This window comes from Haemaphysalis longicornis, unplaced genomic scaffold (assembly GCF_048455015.1).
Source record: "Haemaphysalis longicornis isolate Haplotype H1 unplaced genomic scaffold, Haemaphysalis longicornis Haplotype H1 scaffold_5, whole genome shotgun sequence".
NCBI lineage: Eukaryota > Metazoa > Arthropoda > Arachnida > Ixodida > Ixodidae > Haemaphysalis > Haemaphysalis longicornis.
Window position 1 is genome coordinate 27,127,824 of NW_027526385.1, and position 12,135 is coordinate 27,139,958.

Genomic DNA, 12,135 nt, shown 5'->3' on the forward strand with positions numbered 1-12,135 from the left:
AGTAGGACTTATGAACCAGTTGTATTACCCCATTTCCTCAGAGGTCTGTGGGAACGTTCTACGGGAGTAACACTGAGGCAAGGCGTAATAAAAGTCAGCCATTAAGAATGCATTGGTCCCCACTTGGCTTTTTTGTTATGTACAACCTGATTTGTAGGCTACAATATAAGTGGCTAACGTCTTGTCCTCTGCGCCACTTCATTCTTTTCCTCCTTTCGTTTCAGCGTTTGCTAACATAAAAGGTCTTTTTTTTGTGAAGGCCCGGGACTTCAGATGATAATCATGGCTGTCAATGCAGCCAGACTGCGACGCCTAAATAAATTGAATATTAGGCAGGGTTCAGACTGTTGTCGCAACTGTCGTAATATCAATAAATAAGGACGCCATATGACGTCTCAGCCAACCGAACTGCGTGAAACGCTGTTTTTTACGTCCGTAACACGCGATATGGCTCTTACGTCGGTAGTCTGAACATGGCATTACAACAGGCGGCGATGAGCACAGTTTGTGTCAGGATGGCGCTGCTGCTCGGGCGGAAAACATCAGTGCAACGTGCTTATACACTTTTTCGTGGTCGTGGTGACGTTTTTTATATTTTATGTATTTCGTGTAAGTGAAACGAGCGTAATTTATTAGATTGTTCTGGCCCTTTCTGAAGGCCTTCACCCTATCTAGAAGGCGTTCGACATCCACGGCGCAGCTATCGGAGCATATCGACGCGCTTATCGCGGAAGCCAGACAGCTCGCGTCCGCTGCAGAGCTTGAAAGGAAACCGATTGCAGTAGTGCTCCCCGTACGCCATTGCAGCGACTACGGTGATCGAATACGCCCGCCGTCTCTGTTCGCACTTGGACATGGCTTACGGCAGACAGACGTTCACACTGGTTGGGTATTCGGAAGAGCTAGAAAAGAGGCCACTGAAGTTTGCGGATCCCGTTCCTTCGTCCAGGATCTGCAGTGCGTGCAGCCACATTCCGAGAATGACCTATACTCTTATGTGTGGCCATACCTTCTGCCAACAGTGCTTCGAAAGCTTCGTGACCCCTTCAGAATGCATCTGTCCTCTGGACGGCGATGTTTGTGGCAGAGACGACGTCACCAGGAAGGAGTACAAGGTCGAGCAGCTACTGATCCGAAAGGTGAGGCGTAGGGGGTTTATCTATACGACTGAATGTTATCAGGAAAGGGATGGCTTTCTTACAAAAGTGAACACGTTTTCCAAGTCGTTGCTCTGCGTGTATTTGCTGGTTCAAATTGCGAATGTATTGACTATTTTGTGTGTCCTGTAACACGCTCATTCTCGTTCTTTCTCCTGATAAATAGATGCTTCCTCCGGAAGTGTTGACGGGGCAGCTGGAGGGCATGCAGCAATTGATGAAATTGGGGGAAAATATGCAGTTGTTCGTACAAAGATCGGCATCCCGGAGTTATTGCGAAATCGAGACAACTGGCATACATTTATTTTCTCTAAATGTCCTTTACCGTTTTTTCGGATTGACATTATGCACGCTATAACCTAAATTTTCTTGGCGCCATAGCGCAGGTAAAAGGAGCCTCTAAATGAATAAGCGGTGCGATTCATTTGAGCCGGTCCTACATTCAGCCGCTTTTAAACACCCTGAGGAAACCACGCATACGCTGAGCTTGTGAATTCATTTACCAGATAGCACACCATGAATCGAAGGCTGTCCGCTCCGTGGTAGCATTTGTAAGCGACGTTTGTGTAGCTTCGTCTTCATATATGACGTTCTTAGCAGCACGGTGTTATGGCGGGGCGTTCGATTCATTTTCCCCCAGCGTTTTTTGCTCCACGTCTCTGGGTTAGCGGCACCGGCGGAGCGGTTGGCCAACGCCGAACGGCCCGCAAAACTGCTCATGTGCAACGGTGCGTCGGGATGTGTTTTACAGGAACACTTTCTTTGTGGAATCGTTGGCCTCCTCAAAAGAAAGTTCTAATGCAGTTCCCCACCATAGATCGTTCGGTCCAGTACAAAGCTCTGATAAGATCTCTGGACAAACGAACTCACGCTAAACGGGGCTTCCGTTGTGTCAAAAGGGGTACTTGAAAATATCGAAGCAAGAACGGTTTTACATCGAGCAATACACGCGTGGATCAGGAAAAATAAGTACAGGTGCTCCAGAAGTTAAACGGAGCACGCGAGCGGTGGTCGGGACGGGCGAAATTGCACGCCAAGCGCGATCTATGAATAGACGCGTGGCAGAATAGCCTCCTGTATTTTTACAATGCCAAACGCATCTCCCGGACCGGCCAACCAAGCCCTCTCCAAGGTAAATTTAACTGGTAGCGAAGCTTCCATACAAGACTATACGTTCAGAAAATGGCGGCTCTTAAGCTGCTAATGGGGATTAGCGCCATCTGTGTGAGGAGGGAACACTTCCGGCAGAACAAAAACTAAACAGGATGTGATGCAAGATCCGGTCAGGAAGTGACGTCATTTTGGTGGCATTAGCGGGAAGATTTGACTTCCAAATAGCCTTAGCAGGCCTCTGAACGCTGAGGGCTCATGTCATCGCCATCTGACGCAAGCTGGCGAGCCCTTGGGGTGTGTGCTTCAAGTCAACGTCAGCTTAAAGGGACACTGAAGTGAATTTGTCAAGCTCCCGTTTTTGCTTGCACTGTGTAGACTGGCTCAAATTAGCACACTTTTCATCGTTTTTACAATTGACAAATCGGTAATTATTTTACAAAGCGCGAAAGAAGAAAAACTACCATGCGCGGTTTGCGGCGGCCGCACCAACTAAAGCTGTGACGTTAGGAGGAGCGGGCACCGTGATTGGACGATGCCCAAGGTGAGCAACCAAACAAGTTTCGGTTTCGGTTCTGTAAAACACAACCGGTGGCGTTGTTGGATGGGCATTCTCAATGACTCAGTAATCATCGTACCGCGCTTCTGCCATGTTGTCAGCTGTAAAAATGCATAAAGATAAGCCTCCTAGGACGGCTTGGAATCGTAGTATTCACTAGCCGAAACCTACGCAGTGCATGAACGCCCTCCGCGTACCCGTAGACGCCCAAATGTCATGCACTTTTCCCCCATAATTGGAGCTTGCCTCCCTCATGCCTGTATCGTAAAAAGCGTGTTAGCACCAGGCCAAGGGTCTGTTCATTCTGGCCTGTGCCCACTGCCTGCAAGCAGTCGGTGCTTATGGCAACAGCACGCCAACGAGAACTCGCTAGCGCGCCATGCATGTGCCAGCCTGCGCGCGTTTTGTGAACTAGTTCGTGTAGCCATGAACGTTGCGGCCCAAAAAAAGGTGAACTCAATATAGAAAACATCGGCGGAAAACAAAAAAGTTAACTTACAAAAAAAAAGCACGTACCCGCGGGGATTCGAACTCGTGACTTGCGAAACATCTGCGGTGACACACCCAGCGCCCCAGACTACTAAGCCACGGAGCGGGAAGCGAAGGCTTTGCTAATATAGGGTACACCGAGCAAGATAAACAGGAGCGCCGACTTCGCTCTCTCCGGCGGGCTCTTAATGTTCATAACTCGCGGAGCACAATGTAGATGGCGCAGCGAAAGGAACCTTAGCCGGCGGCGGCTAAGCGGCCGGCGTTCCCCGAGCGCCGGCGGGCGAGTTGGCGGAACGCATTCCGTCGGCTCTGTCGTCTGCTTCGGCGACGGTATACATATATAGTTTTGGCACGGCCGCTCGATGGACCTAGTTTCCATCGAGCGGCCGTGGTTTTGGGCACGGACTGCTTTGGGCCTGCTTTGGCGCCGCTTCGCGTTCATTGCGCGCCTCCTTCGCACAGTTGATTAACTTGTTCTACAGCACCTTCCGGGTAACACGCACCCGAAGGAATTGAGTGGCCGTACGGCAAAGATACGTTAAGGATTGGTTTGCATGGCGGGAAAACAAAATATAGAGACCACATGCAAAGATATGGCTGCTATACAAACACTACCTTTTGCGCGGTGCTTGCCGAAAATGTGGCTCCGTTTTGTAAATTTGGGAATACCAATTTGGCTGTGTTTTAACAGGTTTTACAAAAGGCGAAAGGAGCAACTGGTTCTGATCACTGGCGATTATAAAAGTTCCCTCAGCTTTCTCGCAGTTCTGCAACTTGCGTCCAAAACAGAGTGCGCCTAGAACACGGGTCTGCACTTGCACGCTCATCAGAAAAGAACAGAAATGCGATAACATCACCCGCGACTGCCTGCGACGTAGCAATCTGCTCAAGATCAAGTCCCTGACAGTGCGGTCTTTTCACAAGCTTTCATTTCGCGATAACTCGCCGAAAGAAAAGGTTTAACGATCCGGTTGTTTTGCTGGTCAGCCACTTAACGAAAAAAAAAAAACTCCGGGAACCCTGGCAGGCCAAAAAATTGCAGCCATACAAATCGCAGCATTTTATTTGGAGACCGCGGTGTTATCGACGAGATAACACGACCGTAGAGCGACAGTGAACATCGGGCGGTAAGTTGCGGCATGAGTTAAAATGAAGTATGCGTTTGATATTCTTGGGTTCCTTATCAAGCTGACAGGGTTTTTGTACACTTGATACAACAGGGCAGCCGTCCAATTCAGTCATTGGCACAGAAATGTGCATCATTTGCCGTTTGCCGATGGAGACTCCGGGCGACCCTCGCAAGCGTTGTTCGTGCGCAGAAGCAGCATAAATTGAGCACGCGGCCGGAGAGCGGGGTAACAACAGAGGGTAGCCTTTGCGCTGCATCGATTCGTCGTAAGCATAATCACGCTAGACTATGTTGTGGCGTTTCATATTACTCTTGCTCATTCTTTGGTGCTTCTGAAGTCGTTGTCGTTCAGTTGCGTCTTACATGTGCTGGGTTAGTACAATATTTTTAGTGGATATTCATAATGTCAGACTAAACGTTCCGGGAATAAGCGATCGCCATGTATGCGGCGGCGTGCGATTATCTGCGCCGTCTATTGCGGCCGCGCACGGGTGTTTAAATTCCGCGCGAGCACGCATGCCCCCTGCATAGTAGGACAGGCATAAGACACGTCGCTGCGCAAGAAAAGATGCCTCTGGGGAGAGCGAAGAAGGGAAGAGCCACGTACAGAGGCACAGCGACGAGAGGGCGAACGAAGGAGGAAGAGAGCAAAGGGAAAGCTGGGCGGCCGGCGGCGCGTGGACATTATCGGCCCGAGCAAAAGATTTTTTCTGGGCCACAGTCGGCGCTCCTCTTTATATCTTGCTCCGTGATAGGGTATATATTGTACAACCGGTTTACACTTTTATTTAGTTTTGGCATTTCAAGCAGCTTAGGTGACTATTTGTTGTACTGCGATCGTGCAGTAAGCGTCGCCCGAGTTTCCACAGTAGCTCACGTCTAGCAATTGCATTTCGTAGACGGAAAAGCGTTCGCAGATGCGTAGTCGTGCTGCTGACCGCTGTGCTTGTTCGCCCAGCGCAAAAAAGTGCTTCCCGCGCCCTAGTTTTACGCTGTACGGTAAAAATATCAGTTGATTTTATTTTCTTAGTACCTATATTGACTTCGCTGACTCTTCTCCCGCCTTCAAGAGGCCTTATATTTTCCTACTGGCGTACCAGTCAGCGAAGCGTCGCATGTGCACTTGTGCAGCACTTTTGTGAAGCGAACTTGACTTGGAGCTAGATACAGTGTACAAACAAACCAAGTAAAGAAAGGCACATTCTTCCATTCACAAACGTGTCCTGGCTTCGTTTCAACTAAGCGAACGAATTGCAACCAAGCAATTTTTTTTTAACCTCCTTGATTGCGACGACCTGCCGGCGGCCGGCGGACGAAACGCTGGGCCGACTGACTCTGTCGGCCGGGGAGCCGTGCAGTAGCGCAGCCGTGGCGCAGCCAATTGCCAGCTCATCCCCTCCTGACGTCACACGAAAACGCCACAGAAAATGGGCGAGCGTAAAGAGAGGAGGACAGCATTTTCGAATTAGTTTTTCTACTAAATAAAATCGCGTAAACGCGCCTAGAGTGGTCGAAACATGGCCTGGGGACTCCGGACTACAATTTGCGCTAGTAATCCCACAATGTTTACATATCACTTCAGTGTCCCTTTAACTGGTACAGACTAGTGACTAGAGAAAGGTAATTAAGCATACTGTCGTATGATTCGCCTCGGTGTTTATAAAAACATCTTGCATTTTCTCTGAACCTTTATTCTGTATTCATGCATTCCACTGCTGTGTAAAAGCAATCAGTTGTGTATTTTTATTGCAGTGGGTAGTGAACAAGGAACTGGGCATGTACCCCCCGCCCGACCGGAATTTTTTTTCTCCCATCGGATACAAAGCACAAAATTACACTTGACCACTCTCCCCGACCCCCCTTTCATATCAAAAACGGGCCCACTCCTCACCCCGATACAAATTTCTACCAACGCCACTGCTGGGTTTAATTGCGTCGCCCATACGCGGGTTGCGTGAGGGCCTTAAGTATACATCAAGGCTATATAATGCTTGCTCGGTTGCTTGACTTCTGTTCTAAGACACGAAATAACGCATAGTCATACTATAATCAAGACATTTGAATTTTATTCCAGGATAAAGGTAGAACAACTTTACCACACTGTGCAAAATCAGCACGTATACAATAGGTACAAAGTATTCGTGGGCACTACTTCATGATTTTTCCTTACGCGCCGAAAACTTTACTTTACCCGTAACCCACAGTATTATGAGCAATGAAAGTCTTAACAGCAGAACTACTTCGAAACAAGCGAAAAGAAATAGAAACTGCATCTTGACGCAGAAACCCGGGCCGCAGGCATGCCGATTCAGGAAAGTGCAGCGAGAACACCGCACCGGTCCCGGCGTCTTATGAAGTAGACATGGGTTTCCACAGAACTTCACTCAGCGTTCACGCCTGCAATTTCCTGGTTGCATTGTTTAGGCAAGTGTCGCAACAGATAAGTAAAAAGAGGAAAAATGGATCAAGGCAAAAGAAAGTGACGGCAGTATGTAAAAGAACATAGCAGGAAAGATCTGGCAGCAGCGCAGCACGGCGCAGCACAACACAGTTTGCGATGGAAATAATGCTTGTGCATACAATTGCGGCAAGCAACGATCACTACAAGCGTTGTAAAGCAATAGAGAAGGCACTGAGATAGACAAATAAAGCGAATCGTTTAAATTCGAGTGGTATATGCTCCGAGCCAGCCTGAGGTGAAATCATGAGATAACTGTGACATAACAAAGCTTTAGACCTTTTTTTTTCGAAGCAGCAACACGTCTCCTTACGAAACCCCGTGCACGTATATATACACATCTCCTTACGAAACCCCGTTCCATAGTTTCGCGTTACCTGTGGAAATGAGAGGAAAATGGTGCAGTGAAACGTCAGGCTCACGGGAGTTGCTGTTGCAACTTTGTACCGCACATCGTTTCCGTAGGTACCGAGGAAAGCGCTCCGCTCCAACCGTTGGCACCATCTAACCAGCGCCACCGGTCGGCGCTGGTTAGCGTCATGATGCGCTACTTCGCTGCACCTCTCCTAGACGGCTGCACCATCCATGGCAATGAAACTTTTCCCGGCGTTTCTCCTGTGTTCGTTATCCTGGCGTCATTTCCGTGACGGATATGGCGTCATCGAAATCTTGGTGTAGCCGGGAAGACAATTTCGTGTTAAAATTTGGAACGCGACAAGGTGTATCCTCGCCGCTATCTGCCCGCGCGCCGGGGACAAATTTTGCAACGTCAATCTATGAAAATAATGATGACGGGCAATTTGTAAGTTTTATGCTCAAGTTACGCCTCTAGCGCAGTTATCAGAAAACGTTTTGCTGCAGGAAAAAAATATACATTTTTCTCAATGAAATGTCAAATGTCTCTACAGCCCAAATTGTTTTCGATTTTTTCTCCTAAATTTTACAAAAATTTCTTAATTAACAACCTACAAATTTTACTCCATTGTACTGCTTATGGTTACGTAATGCTCAACTACCCCCTGGTTCCGTAATGCCTGAATGACTGCTAGGGTTTCGACCGAGTCAAATGCTTTCTCATAATCTATGAAGGCTATATATAGGGGTTAAGCATTACGCAACAATAATAGAGGATATCTATAATGGGTCTACAGCTACGATCATGCTCCATAGGGAGAGCAGTAAAATACCTATAAGAAAGGGTGTCAGACAAGGAGACACAATCTCTCCAATGCTATTCACAGCATGTTTACAAGAAGTATTCAGAACGTTGGATTGGGAACAGGTGGGTGTAAGGGTTAATGGAGAATACCTCAGTAACCTCAGATTTTCTGATGACGTTGCCTTGCTAAGTAACTCGGGGGACGAATTGCAAAGCATGCTTTCCGCACTGGGCGAACAGAGTAGAACCGTGGGACTGAAAATTAATATGCAGAAAACTAAAGTAATGATCAATAACCTCGGGGACAGCACAGCGGTTTGACATAGGTGGCGAGGCAGTGGAAGTGGTAAGCGAATATATCTACTTAGGCCAAGTTGTGACCCCAGATCCAAACCATGAGTCAGAGATAATTAGAAGGATCAGAATGGGGTGGGGTGCATATGGCAGACATTCTCAGATAATGAATAGCAGCCTACCATTGTCGCTGAAGAAGAAAGTGTATGACAGCTGCATCTTACCGGTACTCACCTACGGGGCAGAAACTTGGAGGCTCACTAAGAGGGTTCAACTTAAATTGAGAACAACTCAGCGGGCAATGGAGCGGAAAATGATAGGTGTAACATTAAGGAACAGGAAGAGAGCGGAGTGGGTCAGGGAGCAAACTGGTGTTAAAGACATATTAGTAGAAATTAAGAAGAAGAAATGGACGTGGGCAGGACATGTAATGCGAAGGCAAGATAACCGCTGGTCATTAAGGGTAACGGAGTGGATCCCTAGAGAAGGCAAGCGTTGCAGGGGGCGGCAGAAAGTTAGATGGGCAGATGAGATAAAGAAGTTTGCGGGGATAAATTGGTCACAGTTGGCACAGGACCGAGGTAATTGGAGAATAATGGGAGAGGCCTTTGCCCTGCGGTGGTCGTAGATAGGCTGGTGATGATGATGATGATGTACTGCTTACCTTAAGTCTCAAGACATATGTGAGGGGCTGTCGGTGATTGCATCCTACTAATTAAGAATTGGCCGTATATCGCGAACAATAACTGATGTTAAGGTGAAGTAGGTTCCTAAGCTTCTTGAATTGGTTGAAACAAAACGTTTTACTGTAAGGTCGGATCCAAAAACTCGTTACCGGAAATCACGGATTGCATTCATTTTCGTATATCAATTGAACGCCAGGCATTCTGCCGGCATTGCAAATGCCGTATTCTATATGTGATCCCATCGCCTTTCGTGACACCATCCGATTTCGTTTTTGCTGCGTCAGTTTTTTCTGCGTCGGGCAGAAAGAATGACATCCCAGGCTCTGCCGTTTAAAGGAAAGTATTCGGGCGTTGTCTGCCTTGCCACTCAGTTACATAAATGTCACCAATAGATGAGATTCAGTGGGGTAGCGCTTCAGCCTGTTGTGGGAAACGCTTATGGGGCTCTTAGGTAAGTTTCAAAATGACCAAGGCACGAACGGAGAACCGGCGAACGTCGGCCGCTCGGTGGTACAGGTCCTGACTCGACCTTGGTGAATGAAAATAGCTGAACAACTTTTATGTTAGGGTAGTAGTTATGCACAGCGCTTTTAACTGCATAGCACTACAGCAACATAAGCACCACGTCGGCACCGAAACTGATTCAGGCAAAATTTTGTGACCCATGCCGGTTGGGTAATGGCCTGGTCAGCCACTAGCCCTGCTGGCTACAAACGCCATGCATGAAAAGTGACACGTGGAAAAAACATACACAAATATGTCGTCTTCTTGTCTTCTCACTGCTTGTGTCTTCTCTCCACGTAGGTTCACTGCTGGAACGAAGCGAACGGCTGCGCTGTCGTCCTTCCTGTTTCGCAGATCGCCGAGCACGTTCGCAACGACTGCAAGCACCACGTGACCTGCTGCCCTACGTGCTCGGCAGATGTGCTGAGCCGCGACATCTGTGCACACCTGAAATCCCGGTGTAGAACTCTTGTACTGCACACGGCAGCTGAAAATCCACGAGGGACCAACAACCATGAAAATTCACATTTGGTAGCGTTGGAAAGGCAGGTAGAGCAGCGAGTACACGAACTAGATGTCAGGCTTGCACAACTGTCCCTTGAGAGCGGCTCCCACAACGAGAAACTTGTTGAAGTTTGCCACAACATTAATTATTTGAAGGAAGCACAGGAAGAACAGTTTGGAATACTAGCAGAAAAGTTTGAACGATCATCAGTCCAGGCTATTGATCGCTTAGATCGCAACTTAGCTGAGATAAAAGCCCTTTACACCGAAAAAAGCGAAGCCCTGATGACCGCCCTACACTCAGTGTTGAGTTCGTTTCCAAGTGACCCAAGAACGCATCAGTGGGTTCTGAAGGGATATGCAGCACTCAAAGAAAAGGCCCTGAAATATGGTTGGTCTCTGAGCATGAGCAAAAAAGTATATCTACTTCGCTACCTAATGTCTTGGGGAATAATTTTCCAGAAAGATGGTGACAGCTTGAATCTTCACTTGAGAATTCAACTGCACGAGAGTAGAGAAGACGAGTTTCTTGAGTGGCCATTTACAAAAAACTTGAAGCTCAGCATTATTCACCCCGATACGCGACAAGAATTGCATCGTGTTGCGACGCCGGCTTTGTCTGAGAATTACAGGGAATGTTACTGTAGACCGATAAAAAGCAGCAACACCCCCGTACATTTTTCGTGCACCGAGATAGAGCTGGGAGACATAGAGAGGGATGGTTACTCAAAGGGAGATCAGCTGCTCCTAAGGCTGGAGGTGCTCTTGTGAGGGTAATAATAGGGGTGCAGTTGGTGATGAAATCCTGCTGAGACAGGACAGTCCATGCATAACAGAAAATTGTACAACTACACGTTTGTAAGACGGCAGCGTTTTAAGTTTCCGTGTGCATCGTTATTGCGATACAAACACCGAGCTGCGTGACTATACAGATACGGAAGATAAAGCACAGTGTTATTAAGAGTACACCTAGTTCGGAACGGCTTGCTCGAAATAAAGTTCGCACAAACATTTTCTTCTGTGCGGTGTAGTCTCTTCTTTCGCAAGCAATGGGGAAAACATCGTGTTGGGAAAAACTAAATGCCCACCAAAGTTAGCGGTTTATTGGGTGAGAGGGTAAATGTGAACACAATGTGTCGCTCTCGATACATAGTGTACACTACTAACGAGATAGTGACTTGTGAGAGACGTAGGCATCGTATGAACAGGCATAGTAGTGAATCATTGCATAGAGGATTTTTGGCATCCATTGAACATGCCTCATGAATGCGTACAGACTATTGAAGAATTCCAATTTGGAGTTTCCTCATTTTAACAGCGGAGCTATTTAATCCGCGCGTTATCAGTCCGTCGCACCAACGTACCTCGCGGAGCGATGACGTTATTTCAAGCCGCATAGCAACCTCTGGCGCAGTTTCGCGTAGCTTAACGATCGGAAATCGGAGGCTATGGCTACGCCGAGCCTCCAGGCACCCTTCAAATCGTGAAGTCAATGCGCAACACATGGCACAAAGGCTCGTGTACAGCTGCGTCGTCCAGACTTGTGCATGGGCTTGGGGCACGTGACGAGCTCGGCAAAGATGCCAAGAAAAGACGAGTGCGCGGGAGCGTGCGCCTCGTGGGCAGTGGCCGACGTCGTTCAGCTCTACCTTCGAGAACACACTGCCCAGCGTTCGTGTCGTGATCTTTCGCGTGCTGCTGTCTTGGCCAGTTCATATGCATGCGCGCCTGAAGTTGGGAGCACAGACACCGAATTGCCGATGCCGGTTGCCGCGGGGTGTACAGTGCGCGTCAGGCTTGTCTAGGCCAAACGAGCGCACGGCTCCGGAGCCTGCTAGCGACATCTGCTGATAGCCGCTGGGTTAGAGATAGCTTGCCATTGCGCGTGCGCGGATCTCGGGCAGGGTCGGGCCGGTCGTTGTTTCGCATAGGCCACTCTAATTCGCAGAAGCCACCACCCACGAGGGGCGCTGATCTTCCAAAGTGCCAGCCGTGAGCGGTGAAAGGCCAGATGGACGCCTCGTGTGACGCCGTGCTATGTCACCGCGGGCAGTCACGTATCTTCTGACTCACAGGCGTAACA

The 12,135-nt window shown here is 48.4% G+C and overlaps 1 protein-coding gene across 1 annotated transcript; it reads left to right on the forward strand.

Moving 5' to 3' along the window:
• Positions 1-717: 717 nt before the first annotated feature.
• Positions 718-11,067, forward strand: LOC144137986 (uncharacterized). Its single transcript, XM_077670018.1, has 2 exons — positions 718-1,139; positions 9,849-11,067. Exons 1-2 carry the CDS (start codon positions 855-857, stop codon positions 10,821-10,823), a joined length of 1,260 nt encoding a protein of 419 aa, XP_077526144.1. The 5' UTR covers positions 718-854; the 3' UTR covers positions 10,824-11,067.
• Positions 11,068-12,135: the final 1,068 nt, after the last annotated feature.

Excerpts from the sequence above, each read along its gene's own strand:
- LOC144137986 (XM_077670018.1), top strand. The coding sequence starts at position 855 with ATGGCTTACGGCAGACAGACGTTCACACTGGTTGGGTATTCGGAAGAG. Across the intron at positions 1,140-9,848 it reads AGCAGCTACTGATCCGAAAG|GTTCACTGCTGGAACGAAGC; the intron begins GTGAGGCGTAGG and ends CTCTCCACGTAG.